The 22149-nt window shown below is 37.5% G+C and overlaps 1 protein-coding gene across 8 annotated transcripts in view; it reads left to right on the top strand.

Moving 5' to 3' along the window:
- CNBD1 (cyclic nucleotide binding domain containing 1) overlaps positions 1-22149 on the top strand; it is a 299007-nt gene that overhangs the window by 29163 nt on the left and 247695 nt on the right. For all 8 annotated transcript variants that reach the window (XR_012065401.1, XM_072951719.1, XM_072951718.1 and 5 more), the window contains exon 4: positions 12643-12801. Coding sequence is in view for 7 of the 8 variants with exons in the window: in XM_072951719.1 (XP_072807820.1) it covers positions 12643-12801 (159 nt within the window). In the remaining variant the exon portion in view is untranslated. The remainder of the gene's footprint in view (positions 1-12642; positions 12802-22149) is intronic.

The following is a 22149-nucleotide window of genomic DNA, read 5'->3' as shown; positions in this document are numbered from 1 at the left end:
ATTTTTGGTATTTTCACAGATACAGGAAATCAAATAGAAATATTGTTTTAAAAAGAGCACTGAATTTTGATCCGGAAGACTTGGGCGCGAGTCTCTGTTTCACCCAATCCAGCACCGCGGCTTGGAACAGTCTCTGAGCATTGACTGCCCTCAGTTTTCACTCAGAAAAAGAGGATAATATCATTCTGCTTCAGAGTTACGCATTGAAGGAGATTTTAATTGTACTAGCTCTCACTATCATTATGAACTATAGACGGCAATGATGTTTTATGTAGATTTATACCATATCTCAAGAAATTCGGCCTTATTTTAAAGCAGGTTAAACAACCACCACCCCCATAACAAATTAATAAAAAAAAAACTGCATTACTTGCTTCAAAAAATTTTTTAAACCACACAATGTAGATTTTCAATCAATGCATTGTTGCATCAGTTTATTTCCAGAGGAGAAAGAAGTTTAAAGAAATTATAATAACTGTGGGCATACATAACATACATCTACAGAATTGTAGAAACCTATGTTAAAGATACATCTATTAAGAATGTGATTTTGAGGGGGACAGGAATTCAAGTATTCAGAAGGAAGCCTGTATTCTTGTTAATATCTTACTTTGCTTTTATAAAAATTCCTATTTGGTGTTACGGGTATTTCAGGGAGACATACTGAAGATAATATTTTGTATTATCTCATGATATCTTCCTTTAATAGTATGACCATTTCCCTTCCTGCACCCCATGTACCATCATGGTGTCAGAGAAAAAGGAAGGGTAATACTGCTTTGAGAAGCAGTAGGATAAAAATGGGGGCATATGGGGAAAAGGAGTGATGGAGAGGAAGTTAGCTAAGCTTGAGGACTGTTGCTTTTCATCCACTCCCACCCTTGGTCTGAATCTCACCTTGAGGATATGAGGACTGCAGAAATGTCCAGAGAGCTGCTGAAGAAGCTGCATCCCCAAGGGCGGAGATGACCAACTTGGACTGCACGTTAGAGTCACCTGGAGAGCTTTTACGGGATACAGATGCCAGGTCTCTGTCCAACCCAGACTATGTAAATACAAGTCCATGACTTGGGGCCAATGCCTAAGTATTTAAAAAATATTCCTAGGTGATTCTTGAGAATTATTGTTACAGTAGGACCTAAATTTGGCTTCGTTCAACATGAAGTGAGAATAATAGCACAGTGCTGGTGGAGGAAGGTGCCTACGGATAACCTGGAGCGAATGCCGTTGGTTCCGCTTGGCCTGTGTCTAAGCATGTAAGGGATCCAGAGGTTCCCATGAACACTGGTGAGGAGATAATGAGATCCTGACAGGACTGAAGAGATGGAGAATCTGGGAGGGGGAGGAACACGCTACTGAGGTAGAAATCTGGATGAACCAAGGGAAAAGTCGTCAGCGAGAGCACAGGTGGTAGCTAAAAAAACCCAGTCTTCCCTCGAAAGATACTAGTCTAGGGGCCTGAGTAGAACAGCAGCCACTATGTAGCAGGAACAGGATGATGATCAGCTGGCAGCTCACAGGCAAGAGGAGCTTCCCCCTTCAAACATGGTCATATTAGCAACCTGAACCTCCCCCAACACACACCCAAATGAAGCTCTGAAAGGAAATGGAATGGGCAGAAAATTGGCATGGTCGAGTCTTTATTTACCTGACAAGAACAAAGTGATTTTAATCAAACTCTTTCAAATTAATGGGACAGACACCATGCAGTGATATTGGGAGAAGAGAATCTATGTGCTCATGAGAAAGTCTGTCATCTTTGTAAATCTTTGGGTTTAAATAAAATTTCAATCCCACTAATCCATTTAGGTATTAAAATATCAAAACTGTGTTCATATAAAGAGGAGTCAGAGGAAAATATCCTTTAATAATGAGAAGCTGCAGGGGTTCCTATTTCTATAAAGTATGTTATTCTAAACGATCACATCTCAGGATGGCTGGGTTATGGCTCAGCTAACACGGTATTTGTTATAAACTTTTTTAGGAGAAAAGCAATTGGAAATCTAATTAGGACATTGTAAAAAGGAAATTTCATGGAGTAATGATAGCAAAAAATAAACAACCTCGTATGAATAGATGCTCTATTCATGTGTCATCAGGGAAATGCAAATTGAAACAACACTGAGACACTTACTACACACTTATTAGAATGGCCAAAATCCAGAACACTGAAAACACCAAATGCTGGCAAGGATGTGGAGCAACAGGAACTCTCATTTATTGCTCATTAAAATGCAAAATGATACAGCCACTTTGGAAGCCAGTTTGGTGGTTTCTTACAAACTCAACATACTCTTACCACATAATCATACTTCCTGGCATTTACCCCAAGTTGAAAACATGTCCACACAAAAACTTGCACATAAATATTTACAGCAGCTTTATTTATGATGGTCAAAACCTGGAAGCAATCAAGATGTCCTTCAGTAGGAGAATGACTAAACCAACTGTGTTAGGTCAGATAATGAAACATTATTCAGTGCTTAAAAAAAAATAGCCATCAAGCCATGAAAAGACATAAAGCAACCTTAATGCATATTACTAAGTGAAAGAAACCAATCTAAAAGGGGCATACTGTCTAATTGCAACTGTATGACATTCTGGAAAATGCAAAACTATGGAAATGGTAAAAAGGGGAGCAGTTGTCAGGGGTTAGGGGAAGGAGAGGGACGGCTAAGTGGAGCAGAGAGGACTTTTAGTGAAAGTACTCTGTATAATACTACAATGGTGGATATATATCACTGTATATTTCTTCAATCCATAGAGCGTCCAACACCAAGAGTGAGCCTTAATGTAAACTATGGGCTTTGTTGATGATGTTTCAATGTAGGTTCATCAATTGTAACACATGTATTAATCTGGTGGAGGATGTTGATAATGGGAAAGTTGTGCATGTGTGTGGGGCAGCAGATATATGGGAAATCTCTGTACTTCCACTTATTTTGTATAAACAAATACAAATACATATAGGATTTATTTGTTTTTCTCAAAGAGACATACTGTGGAAGATAGTAGAATAAACTCTCCTTCATGGGCATTTTTTGTTAATAGGTAATTACTAAGCATTTACAGAGATGGCATTCCTTGAGGGTCAATGACAGAAACTTGCTGTTGCTTTCAAAATGGCTTTCAATAAACTTCAGATCAGTGCTTCTCAAACTTTAATATGCAAAAAAATCCCCAGAGGTTAAGGAGTGGGAGCTTATTAAGATGCAGATTCTTCTTCTGAAGGTCTGGGGTGGGGCTGAGACTCAGGCTACCAGCTGCTGCTGCTCCTGGTCCGTGGTCCACAATTTGAGTAGCAAACTTAGCGACTATTTGATTTTTTTTTTCCTTTAAGAAAATGAAAAAAAACTATTAAACTGCAACTTTTTTTGGGGGTGGGGAATTTAGCTTATACTTTAAAAAATTAATTAATTCATCTATGGATTTATTTCAGTTAGTTAAACTACAGAGCTGGGCATGGGTCTTCGCTCATGATATGCTTGTTTCATTAAATTTAGCAGCAAATCTCACGCTGCACTTAATATGCAGAGTGTGGTATTTTGGAATTTCTTTGGTAGATTTTTACTCAGGACATTTTAATGAGGTCCAATCAGTATCTATTATCTTAAAAAGTTCAATTCTGATTAAGCATAGGATCACATAAGGAAAAGAGTGAGTAGCTTGCTATTTTCAAAAGAAGATTTCAGATTTAGAACTTGTAATAGGTTATGACAGGTTTATAACCAGGTAATAGTGTTCCTGTAGAGTAGATTCTTGTCTTGCATAGGAAAGAATTCAAGAGTGAGCCATAGTAGAGTGAAAGCAAGTTTATTTAGACAGAGACACACTCCACAGACAGAGTGTGGGCCATCTCAGAAGGCGAGAGAGGCAGGCCCCAAGGTTTGAAGATGGTTAGTTTTTATGGGCCGGGTAATTTCACATGCTAACAAGTGGGAGGATTATTCCAACTATTTGGGGGAAGCAGGGAATTCCAGGAATTGGGACCCGCCCACATTTTGGTCTTTTATAGTCAGCCTGGGAGCTGTCATGGTGCCTGTGGGTGTGTCATTTAGCAGGCTAGTGTCTTACAGTGAGCATGTAATGAGGTTCAAGGTCTACTGGAAGTTGAATATTACGCCATCTTGGGCTTAGTTGGTTCAAACAAGTTTATGTCATAGCCTCAACTGTGGTGTCATTGTTTTAATGGTTGGGCCCTGCTCCCTTCTCTCCTGTCTCCATGGTAATATTTTGCAAAATCATTTTCTCTTACTTTGCGTTACATAATTTGCAATTGAATAATTTGACTTGGGAAGAGCAAAAAGATTTTGGCAGTGTGCGGCCATTCTCCTTGCCCCCCAGCCCCAGGGCTCCACCAGGTGTTCTCTGATGTGCCAAAGTCAGCCTGGCCAGAGGAGTCTTCTGGGGGTGTTCCTCATGGGTTTAGGAGTCTGCACGCTCAGCTGGCTAAATTATCAATCCCTCTGAAAGCTCTCAAAGTATCTTTTGTGCAAAGAATTGATGCTTCATTTTAGACTTTAGATTCTAAAGACAACTAGGATATCTCAGCTGCTTGAATTGGAGCTCAGAATTTCACTTCTAGATCTAAAAGCAGTGGTAACATGTGGCTTTGATCTGGATTAAAATGATGTGGAACTTCTTTGTAACATGTATAGTTTCCCAAACATTTTAAAATGATCATTTGGCACAGTACATATATGACCTGGATGGATTATAAATTCTCTCTAAAAGTGTGAGTGCAGAAAATGTTGGAAAATTAAGATAAACATTTGGAGAGAAAGCAACTGAAAACCTAGACAAATGGATTCTTATAGACTGACTTAAAAAAAAAATCTCTCTGCAAAATTGCTTTTTTAGCTTGTGATTTTCTTTTGAGATTTTGGACTCAATTTCATTTTCTAACATTGTCAAAATTACCCATGTGCTGCAGCTACGTCTAAGTAGAGTTTATTTCATGCTAGCTTGGATCTGGCCTCAGGGTAATTAGCCACGGGCTTTTTGAAAAATATGTATTTAACATTAAAACAAATGAAACTATTCTTGTTATAATTATAAAACCCATATTTTCACTGAAGTTCTGAGATCCATTGAATGAGATATTCCTTGTATTTTCTTAACAGTCAAAACCAGAATAATTCCGTTTCACTATTTTATTCTAAAAAAGAAAAGCCAAAAAACACTATCTGGAAAGAAACTTCATGAGAAAGTCTTATTTATTTATTCTTTTAATTAATGTGTATTGAGCACTGACCATGTGCCGAGTGTAAGTTAGACAGTGTCTCTGTTCAGAAGGTACAGGTTGGTGGCACTGACAGGCCCTGAGTAAGAGGTGATAAATGAAGCACAAATGGGTGTCAGAGGTGATTACAGGTTCGGGGGCTGGTTGCACTGAGAGTGCTTATGTTAACCACTGATGATGCACTGGAAGATCAGAGCAAGCATCCCTCAGGAGGGGATGTTCAAGTTCAAGGACAAGTAAGAGTTGGCCAGAAGAAGAAGGGGAAGAGTCCCTGAGGCGAAGAGGATCACATGTGACAGTCTTCACACTGTTGATTATCCAAATGCTGGTGAAGCTATCTTAACTGATGCTCTAATTGCTCAGTTTTGTAGTTGTGACCAGAAACCCTGAAAATGATTTTTTCTAAAACTTGTAGATGATCTCCCCCATGGGTATCAAGATAGAGAAAGAAAGGAGGAAAAAAAGGAAGAAAGGAAGAAAGAAAAGAGAAGGAAGGAAGGAAGGAAAGAAAGAAAGAAAGAAAGAAAGAAAGAAAGAAAGAAAGAAAGAAAGAAAGAAAGAAAGAAAGAAAGGAAAGGAAGAAAAAGAGAGAAAGGAAGGAAGAAAGAAAGAAAAGAAAAAGAAAGAAAGGGGAAGAAAGAGGGAGGAAGGGAAGAAAGAAAGAAGGGAGGAATGGAGAGGAGTGGGGAGAGTGGAAAGAGAAAAAGAAGAAGAAAGAAAGGAAAGAGAAATACAAGGGAGAAATGAAGGACTGTCATGCCATTTCAGGAGCAATAATTTGACCTTCTGGAGAATTCTATGAAGGGAAAGGGAGAGAAGTTTATAGAAAAATCTAACTAATTGCCTCAGCCATGCTGTGCTGTCATCCTTTGTAGCCCAAATTAGACTTTACTGTGGCATAAAAATGACACTCTGGGTGGCCTGAGGCATTATTGTAGCAAAGTGATGGCCATTTGTAGAAACTGCCTACATGCAAAGGATTTCGCTTCATTAAAGTGGACTGCTACAAGAAAGCTTCAAGTCTGAGTCTAAGAAAATGCCATTTATGCTTACAACTACCACTGAGGAATGGTAGATTATGATAGAGGGAAGGACCTTTTGCGATGCTTCTTTCCTGATGGTTTTGGTTAGAAGTGTTTGGGAGTAGGGGCTGAGGAAGGCTGAATTGCTCTGCCTGGTAGAGACATTCTAATTTGGAATTGTGGAACCAGCCGGGAGGGAGAAAAAGCAGAGAAAAGCAGGGGAGAAAAGAAGTGAGAACAGCCAGGAAATAATTGAAGGAAGATGTGCACTGAGTGAGAAGAATCCACTGGTCCTGGGCATGGTGGTGAGGACACTTAAGAAAGATCTGTTAATGGGTTTCAAGTACATTGTGTCATATGTGATGCAAACCTCTTTAAATACCCCCAATATTTTATGAACTCCATCTACTATACTTACAAATGCTCTGAGCACTTGGTTTAAGTTTATTTTTGCTGAGGAAATATAGGGAAGGTTAGCCTTACTTCTGGATAAACAAGACATGGAGTAAAGAGAGCGTTTAAGGAAGAAGCATGGTGGCAGAGGTGACATCAGAATGTAATCCCCTAGGAAATAACTGAAATTTTAGGAGGAGCTTTTCACTTTTCATGAATTTTCATGGGACCTTACCTAGGTTTTAAGAGGTCAGTAGATTGCAGCTGACATCATCTGTAGTGCATGGAATTCCTGACTAATATCCCAATAATGGGGAAATGTGGTATCGTCATTTAAGAGTTAGATAGTGGACGTGGTGGAATCGTAAGTTCAGCTGAAGCAGTAATATAAATGGTGATGTCTGCTCTTATAAATCTGATTCATCAAAGACCATATGCAACTAAGGGAGAAAAGCCATCTTTGATTCAAAGAGAGATACTTCTCTGGTTCAAAAGGATATACTTGAAAGTTTGGAGCATCTTTCAGGTTGTATACTATTGGTGCCAGGAAATTGGCCTCCCTGCCTCCAAGTTGGCCCTTCTGTTCCCCTAAATGAATTCCATTCATTACTTAGGTTAGTCATATGGGGTTAGGATCTACCTGAGGAGACTAGTACAAAAACAAAAGAGAAATTCTGAAAATTCTGCATTTAATTCTTCTCTTTGATAAATTAAAATTAAATCCAGCTTGAGTGGCACTAGAGCTGAATGGTTGGAATGGTGTTTATATTCCTTTTCAAGTTTTTTAATAATCATTAATTCTTATACAGTGGTCAGTCAGGGAGCATTCGTGCTGAAGCAAGGCTGTCTATGGAATGTGGAAATGGGGTGGAAAAGGAACTAGATGAGAGCCATTCGGGTGACTGTGGAAGAGCTTGACAAATAGCTAATTTAAGGATGCTGAGCAGAATCAAAGATCAGTTAAAATTAGACAGTGTAGACTTGTAATCACCCAAGTGTGTGACCAATTCAGCAATGTTCTGTGGGTGGAAAAAGTGGGGTGATTAAAGTGGAAAAATGGAAATGATTCATACCTGGGAGCTGAGATAATGAACACAATGAACGCTTCTTTGCTTGGGCTGGATGTTCGGTAAATGTTTGCTGAATTGAACTGCGCCTGGAGGGAGTTTAGGTGATAAGCAAAGGCAGCACATGCTATTTGATTATCATTTAAATATATATTAATATACTGTTCTATTAAAAGTTGTCTTTCCATAGCCCAACTTTTTGATTTGAACTTTAATTTCAATTAATCCATAGGAGGTAAATCTGTGTTAATAATCTTTTCTAAACAACTTGACTTTTGTGCTTGTTTGTACAGCTTGTCATGTATTCTGGAAAACGTACTGATGCTTTATTCTATAGATTACCAGTAAGTCCAACTGCTCGCTTTTAACCGTGGAATTTCTATTGCTTTTTGGAAGTGAAAGAGAAGACTTTGAGCTTGTCAAGGACATTAAATTTAGTAAAAACCAGGGAAATATTGCTTACCTCTGTCTAACCTTAAAATATTCTTTCTTATGTTGTAAGAGATGACAGGATTCCAATGTTGACTGTCAAGCATTTATAATGGAGCTTGCCTTCAGCTGTCCTCAATTTTAACTTCGGCTATATTGGCAATGTGTGGGGCAGAGTCAGCACTCTTGCTCAGCAAAACACAAAGCCTGCAATTTACTCACTTTCCTCCTGGGGATGGGGATTTACCTGTTCCCATTTATTTCCCTGGCTTGGCATTAGTGATAATTAGACTAACTCAACAGATGGAGTTAACTTAGTGCCCTTAAAATGACTGAATTTAATTTGTATTTTTGAGTCAGGATGACTTCAGTTTCTTAAAAAAAAAAAAAGACTGAAGAATCCTACAGCAAACATCTTAAGGAAGAATCTTTGTTAGAACCATATATTACTCTGGCTGTAACTACTACTTAGTGAAATGTATATGGATTTACAAAAAAGTGATGGAGGAGGTTAAAGAAAGATTTTGAGGACTGATAAAAAAGTTTGTAAGAACTCAAATGCCAGGATGTATGGAGGGTAAAGTGCTGTGATGGTCTCTGGAGGAATCAGATCTAGGTTTGAATTTCAGTTCTGCAATTTAGCAATTATGTTGCCTTAAAAAAATTACCACAAACTTGAATCTTAGTCTCTTCATCCAAAAGTAGGAACTATAGCACATACTTGAGAGTGATCTTGGAGGACTGAATGAGATAACATATGAATTTCATTTTATTTTGTTTAGCAGTAGTGCTAATCCATATCACGTGAGTTTACTGAGGCATTTGAAAAAAATCTAGAATATAGCCAATTTAAAAGCATTGCTATCTGTAAAAAGTACATTTTGAACTATGAATGGCTCTCTTCCCGATGTATGATTTTGTAATACTTACATTGGCCATTTGGAAAACATTGGTTCATTGAGCTGTGCAGATCTTGCAAACGTTGACGTTTCTTTATGCAATATTTTTTTAAAAACCCCAATCGTCACAAATGATCTCATCAGAAGAGCCTTTAAGTACTGAGAGGCTGTCAAGCTCACAGAAGGATGTAGATGCAAGTTTTCTAAATTCTAATTTTCACTTGGAAGTTTGCACTTTATCATTGGAAACATACACTGCATCTTCCTTGCAGTCACAATCTCACTTCACTCATGTTTGAGAAAATACATTCCAAACATCCAGGTCGTATCCAAGCATCTAAGTCAATTATTATAGTTTGTCTGTTGGTGGTTCTTTCAAGTAAATATGAAGCTCAGTAAAGAAAGTGGATACTTCAGCTTGCCACCCACATAATAGTAGAAGCAATTTTACTGGAGACCAAAATTTCTTTGGAAAGCTACAAAAACGTTTATCTGCACTTCTCATTTTGTCATGCAGAATATCACAAAGAGGTGTGTACTCAAGGGTCACAGGAATAAGATTTAATAAAATTAAGATTTCTCTGGCTTTTAAAAACTGCACATGCATGGCAACAAGGAATTCAGTGACTGCTAGCATAGCTTGATTCCAAGTCTTGATTCAATGCTTACGTGCAAAACAATGCCAAAAACTTTTAAAAGTCAATAGTAGAGAAAGGGATAGAATTACAAAATCACCAGTGCTCTATGGTATCTATCCAATTCTATAAATAATTTCATGCATTAGTATCATTGACTTGGAGTAAAAATTAATTCACAAGTCAGTGGACATGCTGATGCTAAAAAATATGAATAGATTAATAGAGGATATTCATCTGTTGGACAGTGGCTACACCTATTTGACAGGGCAAAAATATTTTTGGGTAAAATTTAGCATTTTTAGAGGTTTCTTCTCTAGAAAAACTTCCTTTTAGCTTCTTACCAGATATTCTTTGTTTCTCATCATCTTACACGTCTCAGCTTAAATCTCTCTGATAGACACCGTCTTTTCCTGACAAGCGCAGTAGGTCCCCTGCTTTTGCACCTGTATGAGCATCTTATAATTGTTTTCACAACGTGTATAAATTCTTCATGCCACTTTTAACAGCTCTCAGTAACACGTTTATGAGACTGATTATTCTATTGCTGCCTTCCTGCGTTACATATTAAGGAACCTAAAGGCAGAAATAAAATTGCTGTTTTGTATGTTGAACTTTAACTCAGCAAATTTACTGAATTCTCTCACTGATTCTAGTATCTGTAGATTATTTTGCATTTTCCATGTATATAAACTATTATAAAATAATAGCTCTTCCAGTCTTTTCCAATTCTTATACTTTGTGGCTATTTTAATTTTAATGGCTAGGACCTCCACAACAGTATTAAACATAAACTCCACAACATTAGAACAGCATACATAATTCTGATTCCAGAGGCAAAGTTTTAATGTTTCACTTTAAGTATAACATTTGTTGTATTTTTTTTGCAAATATTTTTGTCCTGTTAAGAAAGTTTACTTTTGTTTTCAGTTTGCTGAGATTTTGTATTAAAATGAATATTGTATCATAAGAAGTGTTTAGATACAGAAATATTATTACATATATACAAATAACATGATAGCACAAATATTACATATCTTGGAACAATCTTATGTAATAGGTAGGATTTGTATGAAAAACTTTGTAGGCCTGAGAATAACACAATTCAATTATCAGATTAAACTCACAAGAATCAGAGATTTTATTTGGTATCAAACTTTGCTAAAAATTAAAGGTAATTGTGAAACAGAAACAGAGAGAAGTCTGAGATTACCAGCGTAGCTCCTTAGAGAAGATGTGCCCTCCTGTACTCCTGCTGGCCCTGCCAGCTTGCACAGTCATTTATTAATCTCTCATAAAATAATTTTGACTTTAATGTGACTGAACATTTTGGACTTCTATATTGAATTATTGCTAGTAAATATAGTGAGGGTTACTTTCTACCATTTTCCAAAGAGCATAAGACACAACTTAATCAATTAATCAATTAATGTATATGAACATCTATTTGTTCCTGCTGGATTTGGTGGTTTGGTATGTCCTGGTCGGCTTCAAAGGGCTTCAATATCTTTGTAGGCTATTCTGAACCCTCTGGCTGGCTTGAGATTTCCAATATAAAGGTAGGAACTCCAGGAGTCTCTTGCTTTGGGCAAATATGATGAACTTGGGCCAGAAGAATCCTGAGTGTATGGGGACTCACTTTCCACATTTCCACCACAAAGTCTGCCTTATCTACCTCCACCTTGTCCCCCAGTCCACAAACCTCTCTTCTCTAGAAGATCAAAACTTTATTTCATTTGCATTTGAGAATCAGGGCTGGGTGGAGGAGAGGAGCCAACTGCTTTCTATCTGAACCCTCATCATTGCTGAGTTTTATTGCTCTTACTATTTAGAGAAGTAACTAGGGATAGAGTTTTAAATAGGGTTCTGTGGATAGAACAGCCTCTGTGGATAGAACGGCCGAGGGTCTGTGAAAGTGGCAGAAGGGAAAATGGATTTTGGCTTTCGATTTTATCTTTGTAACTTAGGCTGGGCTTTTTCCGTGTATGTCAGGTAAGTTTTCCTATTAAGCTTTGATATTCTGTGGATTTTAGATTACCAAAAAAATCCGACTCTACTGGATGTGAATGGTTAGACAACTTACTTAAACTCTTAACTGCAACTTCTTTATCTTATAAATTAGGGATAATATATTTTTATTGCACATGTTAATGTTAACGTGATGTATGTGTATAATGTTTGACAGTAGCTCGCGCATTTAAAAGGACTCAAATATATGTTAGATGTTAATGTGATGACTGCTGTTATTATTCCACATCATGTTCAGCTTACATTAACTTTGGTTTTTAATCTTTTCATGTGTATAATTAGAGGTACTAATCTATGATTATTTGGGTTTTTATCATCTTCTCCACTATTTTTTTTTCTTAAGGATGGACAGTGTTTGTTAGATTTCTTTTCCGTAGGTTATCAGTGACCTCTTAATAGGAAAGCTTTGAGCTGGAAAAATAAATGGAAAATGGTCCTTCTCTTGGGGACTTGAGAGTATAACATACCATAGCACAAGAATAAAGTATGGCAGCTACTTCCAAGGTGTTCATAATTTACCAGTTAGAAGCAAAAGTTTAAAAAATGTGCTTTTATCTTTGGTGCAAAAAAACCACCAAAAACTGAAAAACAGCTGTTAAGAGTGTAAAAGAAGCGTATTAATCATTGAAATATTTTCCTAAATACATGCACCTAATTTATTATGAAAGATGCTACAATCACTTGGGACAGTTATAATGCCTATAATCAAATTCTGTACATAGAAAATATTTTATATACACTAATTTTTATAATTAAAGTAATGTGTTTAATTGCCTTACTGATGACCAAAAAAAAAAAAGGCATTGAAAAGGAATAAATTATTAAAATGCCAAATTATCTCAGTGCATTTCTACTCTTGATAATAGAGTTCATGTCAGTAATTTCTGTACAAAATGCAACAGTATAAAATATTGTTTCTTTGTTCAGAAAACCTGCTGAAGGCACAGAAGAAAGTCAGCCCCACCAACCTGATGATTCTCACAATGTAGCTATCCATGTTAAAAAAGAACATGGTGGTCTTACTTTATATGGACCAAAAAAATCTGAAGAGCAGTTAACAGAATTCCTGGCTATCTTAAAGAAATTGTAAGTATTTTTTAATACATTACTTCTTGTAGTTGAATAATTCTTTTGAATAGCTTTTTTTTAAAGTTAGTTCTATGAAATTAAGTACTTTATTTATAATCTAGCACTAATGGTTGATTCAGAAGAGCTGTTTTTAGATGAATGTTATTTACTGATTATGTTAAATTATGTTTAAGATTTTGTTAACTTAAGGTTAGTCAGTCCTTTGCGGAATTTAAGCTGTCTTCCCCATCACAGAGCCTTTAAATAAGCTTACTTCAAATTCTCTTTGATTTTCTGGAGTACTTTGTGCTATTTCTGGGGTACAGCTTCTCCTCAGGGAGAAGATGGAGAAAGGGGGTGGGAATTAAATCTGGGTGGAGGCTGGTTACCAGAGATGCTATTGGATTTGTGAATGAAACTAAAGTTGAACTGAGACCATGGAACAATGTTGTGTGTTGGGATTGAGATTGATGATAAAAACAAAACCACAAATAAAAGTATCAATACTAGAATTGTGCCTGAAAGAAAGACCAGTTGGATGGGTGAGAAATGAAAAATCTGGCATTTGTGTTTGCAGGAACTAGGTGTCCTATGCTGTAAGCACTTTTCTTCAAAATTGTAATTGCAAGTTTGAGAAAATATAATCGGAGCTTCTCAGAAATTTGAGAATGGTTAGATTTCTGATGCTTTTACTTATAAATGATGACAAAAAAAGAGAGAGAGAGAAATGTCAAAGACTAGTTGCTGTATAGGAAAGTATGTGTGAGGGAATTGTAGAGAAGGTAATCATAACCACCTGACACACAAGGGTACAGTTAAACTTTAAGCTGTTAAAAATAGAAAATTAATTAGAATGTGTTCAGTGAGTGTGTTAAAAAATATACTTCGGTAGAAAATTACTAAAGCCCTGAAAGTTATTGGAGCTGTAGGATGCCACAGCCACTTGCATTCCATTAAGCCATAATGTTGACAAAAATTGCACTGGATTAAAAATTTTGTGTCTAGAAACCCATGAATCACTCATTGCTGATTTCAAATTGTACCGGGCTGCAGACAATGCAGTAGGTTATCAATCCTCATCTTTCTGAATGTAACAAGGTGGCAGTTTCTGGATAGCAAGGTTCTTATCTTAGATGCAGAGGGAGCTCACATGGGCATGGTTCTCTGGCAAGTTGTCCAAGTACTAGAAAGTAAATCTAGGTTCGAGTCAGGATGCAACTAATCAGCCGACAAGAGCCAAGCACCGTGTTAGCAACAGACTGCTGTGAAAAGCAAGAGCCACGGCAGAAGGTTGTGTAAACGCAAGGGAGAATGAGAAAAGGAGCTCCTGCTGCTTCCTCCCGTGGACCTCTGTGCCGGCCGTGTAACAACCAGTCTCCAAGTGCTGGGGACGACACATGTTGGGACAGTGACGATTTCTAGAACCCACTCCTCCCTCCCACGTGAGAGAATGGGTCGGGTGTGAAGGAGGTCCTGAAGTACTACAAGCCCTCCCTTTTGGTGGCTCAGACTTGGCTGCGGGTGACTCTTCAGAATGAGGGTTTTGACTGCTGGCGATGGGCGGGGCTGTGACACCCGCTGAGTTGCAACAGAAAGAGTAAATGAGAAGGAAGCTCACTGTAGTGAGATGTTTAGTAGTCACAAAAAGCCTTCATTTCTTTACAAAAACAATTGTTTTTTATTTTCTCTTTTTTTAAACATTTTTTATTGAGTTATAGTCAGTTTACAATGTTGGGTCAATTTCCAGTGTAGAGCACAATTTTTCAGTTATGCATGAACATACAGATATTCATTGTCACATTCTTTTTCACTGTGAGGTACCACAAGATCTTGTATATATGTCCCTGTGCTATACAGTATAATCTTATTTATCTATTCTGCATATGCCTGTCAGTATCTACAAATTTCAAACTCCCAGTTTGTCCGTTCCCATCCCCCTCCTCCCTGGCAACCACATGTTTGTATTCTGTCTGTGAGTCTGTTTCTGTTTTGTATTTATTTATTTATTTTTTTAAGATTCCACATATGGGCGATCTCATATGGTATTTTTCTTTCTCTTTCTGGCTTACTTCACTTAGAATGACATTCTCCAGGGACATCCATGTTGCTGCAAATGGCATTATGTTGTCATTTTTATGACTGAATAGTATTCCATTGTATAAATATATCGCATCTTCTTTATCTGGTCATCTGTTGATGGACATTTAGGCTGTTTCTATGTCTTGGCTATTGTAAATAGTGCTGCTATGAACACTGGGGGGCAGGTGTCTTTTTGAAATAGGGTTCCTTCTGGACATATGCCCAGGAGTGGGATTACTGGGTCCTATGGTAAGTCTTTTCTGAGTCTTTTGAGGAATTTCCGTACTGTTTTCCACAGTGGCTGCACCAAACTGCATTCCCACCAGCAGTGTAGGAGGGTTCTTTTTTCTCCACAGCCTCTCCAGCATTTGTCATTTGTGGACTCATTTCTGTACAAAAAATTTCTGATTTAATCCTCACATCAGTGCTTTGAAATGGCTATGAAACACCAGTAAGTAAAAGAGCAATGCATATACTAACTCCACGACCTATGTTTGTTCTTCTATAGGCATGCTTTTTATCTTCTTGTCTCCTTGGTATACTAGTGTATTTGTTTTCTACTGCTATGTAATATATTATCATAAGTATCATAAGTGTAGTGTCTTAAAACAAAGTGCACTTATTATCTCTCTAGGCAAGTTCTAGCTGGTCATGTTTCAGAAAGCTTCAATCAAGGTGTCTGCCAGGCTGCACTCTTTTCCAGAGCATGAGCTCCTCTTCCAAGCTCACGTGCGTTGTTGGCAGAATTTAGTTCCTTGTGGTTGTAGGGCTGAAGTCTCTACTTTCTTCCTGTCTCTCGTTGCCTGCCCCCCCCAACCCTCAGCTCCTGGAGGCCCCATAGGTCCTTGCTGCATCATTCTGTCTCAGACCTTCTCACAAAGTGGAAGCTTAAATCTTCAAAGCCAGCAAGGGAGTCTCTCTCTCTCTCTGTCTCTCATTCTGCTAAGATGGAGTCTTATATAACCTAATTAAGAGCATCCATATTCCATTTCCTTTGCCATATCTTCTGGTTAGAAACAAATCATTGGTTTTGCCCCCATCCCCCAAAACCCAGGTGACTGAGGGGCCCCTTGGAGTGCATTAGCCATTGTTGGTCTGTGAATCACATTTGCAGTGGGTCTGTATGCTTTATGTACTCACTCAAGAGTAGTTCAACTAAAATCTGTTTAATTGATGGATAAGTTGTCCTGTCTTGGTCCTCTGTTTATCGCTAACTGAACCGTGATGAGATCAGGGGGTTACTCGAGTGAGGCAATTTAATTTAATTCTTTCTTTCTTTCTTTCTTTCTTTCTTTCTTTCTTTCTTTCTTTCTTTCTTTCTTTCTTTCTTTCTAACTTTTTTTTGTTGAGTTACAGTCATTTTACAATGTTGTGTCAAATTCCAGTGTAGAGCACAATTTTTCAGTTATACGTGAACATACATACATTGTCACATTCCCTTTCGCTGTGAGCCACCACAAGATCCTGTTTATATTTCCCTGTGCTACACAGTACAATCTTGTTTATCTGCCTTATACTATCTAAAATTCTTCACTTTGTCATCCTGAAATTTTAACAAACACATTCACTTTAAGGAACAGTAGTCTGTTTTTAAAGAAATGCAAATACACCTGACAAGATTTAAGAAGCTATTGTTTATCGGTAACTGGGTGTATTTTGGCTTGATCATTGATTACTTCTTAATTTCGACTTCAGTTCAGCAGCTCTGAGTGCACAGTGCTAGAAGGGAGGAAGGAAAAATGATGTCACCAGAAAGGGAGGGTTTGAATAGCTGGAGGACAACTACTGGATACCGGAAAGTGCATCTGGAGCACACAAAGTGGGCGGGAGAGATGAGAAGGAGACAGAAGGGCATTAGGAGACTTTCTGTTCAGTTTTGTACTTTGATGCCTGTCACATTGAATATGAGCTTAACACGTGTGTTAGATTTTAGATTGTAAGGAACAGAAACTGACTCTGGTTAATCACAGCAAACCCACACGAAAAAGGTGGGCAAGAAAGGGAAAACCTATAGAAGAACATTGCATAGCTCCCAGAACGGAAGAAGACATATACTGGAATTTGACACAACATTGTAAAATGACTATCATTCAATAAAAAAATGTTAAAAGAAAAAAGGAAGAAGAAATAATAAATGCTGGATATGCTATCTACCTCTGCATATCTCTTCAAAAGACAATACTGGACTCAATCAGCTACAGTTGTTTTTGATTGAGGGTTACTGGGGTCACATTCAGTCTCAGGGATAGGGAGTCAGATTGTTGTAGTTTGTTGTTGTATCCAAGTCTTGGATGAATGCTGGAGGCATTTATTTTATATTTTATAATTTATAATTTTACCAAGTTTACACTCAATTGATAAGAGCAGTTCAAAAGAGAAAGTATTTCAGTAGGGGGAGGAATGGATCGTGGGTAAACAACATTAAAAGCTATGAACTAAACCATAAATTGGAATTTCAATTTATAAATAATTGTTGACTAATTTTATTTTTCACCTGTTCACGAATTCAGTATATATTATACGTTTCTGGAGATATTCTTGGTCTTGGGACTGCAGTGATGAACACACAGTATCTTTGCCCTCATGGGGAGCTTATAGTCTAATGTAAGAGAGATAATCAACACGCAGATGTTACGTCACTCAGTGATAAGTGCTAGAAATAAAAACGAATGCAGAAAAGGTGCATGGAGCATGATGGAAATGATTAGAGAATCATATCTGAAAGATGACATTGATCAGATAATTTAATGAAATAGAGAGTTGGCTAATTAAATATTTTGCAGAAGTGCATTCCAGGCAGAGGAAACACAAATGCAAGAGCCCAAGATGGTAACGTGTCTTGCAAGCTGAAAAAAAAAATTAGCAAGGAGACCAGTGTTGTGAAAGTGCATGAGTGAGAGGGGGTGCTGGTGGAAGTGAGGCGTCAGAGGCAGCTGGGAACCAGGTCATTACTTAGGGTCTTGTAGGCAGGGGCAGATTTTTTGATCTTGGTGTGGCAGGCAAAATGAGAATGATGTGTTTCAATTCACATAATAATGGAGAGTCATCTGTGGATGCCAGGGGGAGATTTGGGATGACCTGTTAGAAGACTATACAGAACTCATCTGGGTGAGAGATGACTATGGTCTGAATTCGGTTTTAGGGAGTTCAATATGACATCTGAAATTTGATTTAATTTTTAAAAAAAAGACACGAGCAAAACAGTTTTCAATTGATATTCCTGGAAGCACATTAAATTCTTGGCTCAACCTGGCCACCAGCAAGGAGAATGCTGGGCACACCACCTAATGCCCTCACGTGTTTGTGGTTGACTGCATTGCCTGTGACACTGCCAGCTTGTAAAATGCAGTTGTGGATCGCTTTGGTAACAATAATTGATTTCTTTATAAATGACTAATCTCGGAAAGAAAATGATGTGCGTATGCATTTGTGAGGGTTCTGGAAAGAGTAGGCGAAGAGACAAACTTAAAAATCATCTGTGAAAAGCAGTTTAAGATCCTCTGAGAAAACTTGGCCCAAATGTTTTTTTCTCCTCCTTTCTCCAATTAAAGATGTTTCCTTTGAGGGAACTAGGCATCTGAAGATCATTATGTTGCAGTGGAGCAGTGATGCAAAGCCACTGCTCAGGAATGACTCAGAGGAATTGCTCCCTGAAAGGACATGAGGGTTTCTGCTTTTTAAACTCAGGCTGTTTAACATCCAAATGCAATATGGTTCTTACACTGTTGTTTTCCAGTGAAATGGCTTATGAACTGAGGAATCGTAATCTCAAACTGTATTTTGGGGCTATGTGCTGATGAGAGAAAAACACATTGTGGACTATTAATTCTATTAAAAATACAGTGTTTGGTTGAAAACTAGCTGAAGTTGGGGAGGCCCTCTCTTCTGGAAAAGAACATCTTTATTTGGTGCTAAAAGGGAGCATAGCTCAATAAAGAACGCTAAAAGTAGTTTAGATTTCAGACAGAAACAGTGAACATTTATGACGTAAGAATGGAAACCAAAAAAAAGAGTTGTTTGTGTTAAGGAGATGAATTAGCAAAGGACAGAAATCAAAAACTCATCGCCAATAGATGAATAGTATAAAAGAGTAAGGCAGTGGATCTTGGCTTACCCATGACCGTGAGAATTAAAGTTACATTTGGGATACACATATTGTAAAATGCCTGGGCTTTGGGGTCAGAAAGAAATGGGTTCTGAACTGCACTCTTCTAATTATTAGTTGTATGATCTTGGGCGAATTTCTACCTTTTGATACACAATTCACTAATCTATGAAATGGGCACAGTTAATAAACTCATAGGATCCTTGTTGTTAAGCCTAAATGACGGTGAACGTGTAAAGCCCCATGCATATTACTTGGTCCATCATAGGCCCTCTGAGCAAGTCAGTCTTCTCTTTCCCAAAGCATCTTCCGTATCTTGACAGGGTTTTTTATAAAAGCCTTCCCTATGTACTTGCCACATAAAGGGGTTCCTAGTATCACAGAGCAACAGTGTGTCTCATTTTTTTTATTCCCTTAAGAAAGAATATACACATTTCTCTTACAGTTTGAGAATAAATAATAGCTATTAATTATTTATCATATGTTTACATTAGTTTACAAAGTTGCCAGTGATATTTTTGTAGTGGAATTTCAGAAATTACTATTTGGTCACAGATTAACTAGTATTTAAGAAAATTACATCTTTATATCTTTGCTCTATTGTTTGGAAGTAAGCAAATACCCCTGATCACAGTATTTCTTATAAAATTTTTATTTTCACTGTGTAGCTATGTCTTGGTCCGTTTGGGTTGCTGTAACAAAAATATGATAAGACGGGGTGACTTACACAACAGAAATTTCTTTCTCACAGTTCCGGAGGCTGGGAAGTGTCAGATCAGGGCACCTGCAGGTGTCAGGTCATGTGAGGGCCCACGGCCTGGTCCAGAGATGGCCCTCTTCTTACTGGGTCCTCATGTGGCGGAAGTGGTGAGCGCTCTCGGGGTCTCTCCTACAAGGACACTACACTAGGGATAGCTCATTGGTAGAGGCATTCTTAGCCTGGTTCAGTCCCCAGTACCTCCATTTAAAAATTTAAACATAAATAAATAAACTAGGTAGTCTGAGACTCAGTATCCGGTGTGGGAGTGGAGGTTCCCCACACCAATGAGGAATTCAACTCAATTCTGACACTACATGCTCAGAGATAGCCTCAGATTTCACAGGTTATGGGTACAGTCAACCTCCCCTTTCAGAAACCAGTTGAAAGTCTGTGCTTCTGAATGACCAGCCACAGCCTGGAGTTTCCCACAAGCCCCTCCTTGGACTTCTGATGCCAGTCACAAGTCCAAATCGTTACCTCTACTCCTGGTCAACAGGCTGTAAATCGCAGGTTCCATTGCCCCATCCATACTGACCTTCATTTCTTTATGTGTCAATGTGTGTGGATGATCTTTCTCTTGAGGAAACAGCAATAAGAAATAAGAATAATGTATTCCTAATAAGTAAGCATGTTTCTTTGTTTGCATTTCACAGTACAGACATAATCCTGGTAACCTACCTTAATTTCTGTGTTTGTAAATGACATGCTCTTTGTTTTAGTAATATATATTCTGATCTTAGCTCTCTATGTAACAAATACATATCCTTTTTCAGAAAAAAGTGCCATAGATGTATTTTGAATTTGAGTATATACACTGAACATTCCAAGTAACAAATCACTCAAACAGTATATCTTTCTATCGACTTTTTCTTTTTTTCCACTATGGAAATGTTGAGATTATGTCCTTGAGTCAATTCAAGTTTTGACTCAATTCAATGAGTTATTAATTCACAAAATAAAATTACAAATCAGGTCACGTTTTCCCTTTGTAGCCAACGTTGTCCTTATCATTAATCACTAAAGAACAAGAGTATTTGTTTTCTTGTGTATTTTTAATGCGGACAATATATTTTTCCTTAGTTTAAATAAGAAAATGTCACAATGAAAAGTGTAATAAATAACACTGAATAGTTAATTCCAAATGATTGCTCTCTTAGAAATATTTCTTAATACATAGATATTTCAGATAAATTAGCTCTTCAGTATAGAAATAGATTTTTATTTAGAAGTAACTCTCTCCAACAGGAGGTCCTATAGGGTTATGCTTCTAAGGCTGTTGTCTGAGCCAGAGGCTGTGTATCATCTAAAACCCTCGGCTTGGACCACCTACCATTCACTTCTTAGTTTAACTGCCATTGTTTGCAGAGTAACAAGGTGATGTAAGAGCAATGTGGTGACATGTTAGACCTCCAAGGTTGTTGAAAAATATAACAATGTAAGACACTTGACAGAAAAATCTTTATGACTGAATTACTTTACTTATAATAAATAATTGTGCTTCTACAAACATATTACTCAATTTTTGCTATTTTCAGTGATTTTGATGCTTATAATTTCTAAAAGGCAGATTTATTAATAGTTTTCAAGTATTTGCCCTAATTTTTTCTTTTAACTGCCATTTTCTGGTTGTCTTCATGCTTGAGACTAGAATTTATGACAGTTGGAAATTTATTACTTTAAAGAATGAGGCAAATCAAGCAATACACCGAGCAGAATTACTTCAGTTACGGTATAGTGAGTGTCCGCTGGCCCTGAAAACGATTATTCCCCTGGCTGTGAGCAGGGTGGCTGGCTGCTGGCTCTCAGCTGCCAGCTCTGAGTGAGTGAGCCATTCACCCCAAGCTTATGCCCCCATTCTGGCATTCAATGACAGGGGCAAGGTTGGCGATTGCTTTATGCTATATTCACTTTACAGATTTCTTCACTTCTTTTGTGAATGTCTAGCTCACTGTCCAACGTTTACATCTCAGTGTGGATTTATTTTCCTATTTTAAACACATTTTGAGAAAGTATAAAAATTTCACCAATTTAGATACAACACCAAAGGTATGATCCATGAAAGAAATATTTGATAAAGTAGAGTTTATTAAAATTAAAAACTTCTGAGAAAGAAAACATCAAGAGAATGAGAAGGAGTTGAGATACATCAAGAGACTGGGAGAAAATATTTGCATAAGACACATCTGATAAAGGACTGTTATCCGAAATATATAAAGAACTCTTAATACTCAGCAATAAGAAGGCAAACTGATTAAAAAATAGACCAAAGATCTTAACAAACACTTCACCAAAGAAGATATACTGATGGCAAATTAGCATCTGAAAAGATAGTCTGTGTTATGTCACCAGGGAAATGCAAATTAAAACAAAAAAGAGATGCCACTAGACACCTGTCAGGATGACCAAAGTCCAGAATACTGAC

Source organism: Vicugna pacos, chromosome 29, assembly GCF_048564905.1.
Source record: "Vicugna pacos chromosome 29, VicPac4, whole genome shotgun sequence".
NCBI classification, from domain to species: Eukaryota; Metazoa; Chordata; class Mammalia; order Artiodactyla; family Camelidae; genus Vicugna; species Vicugna pacos.
Note: the sequence above shows the minus strand (reverse complement) of the source record. Positions and strands in the feature narration are given on the sequence as shown.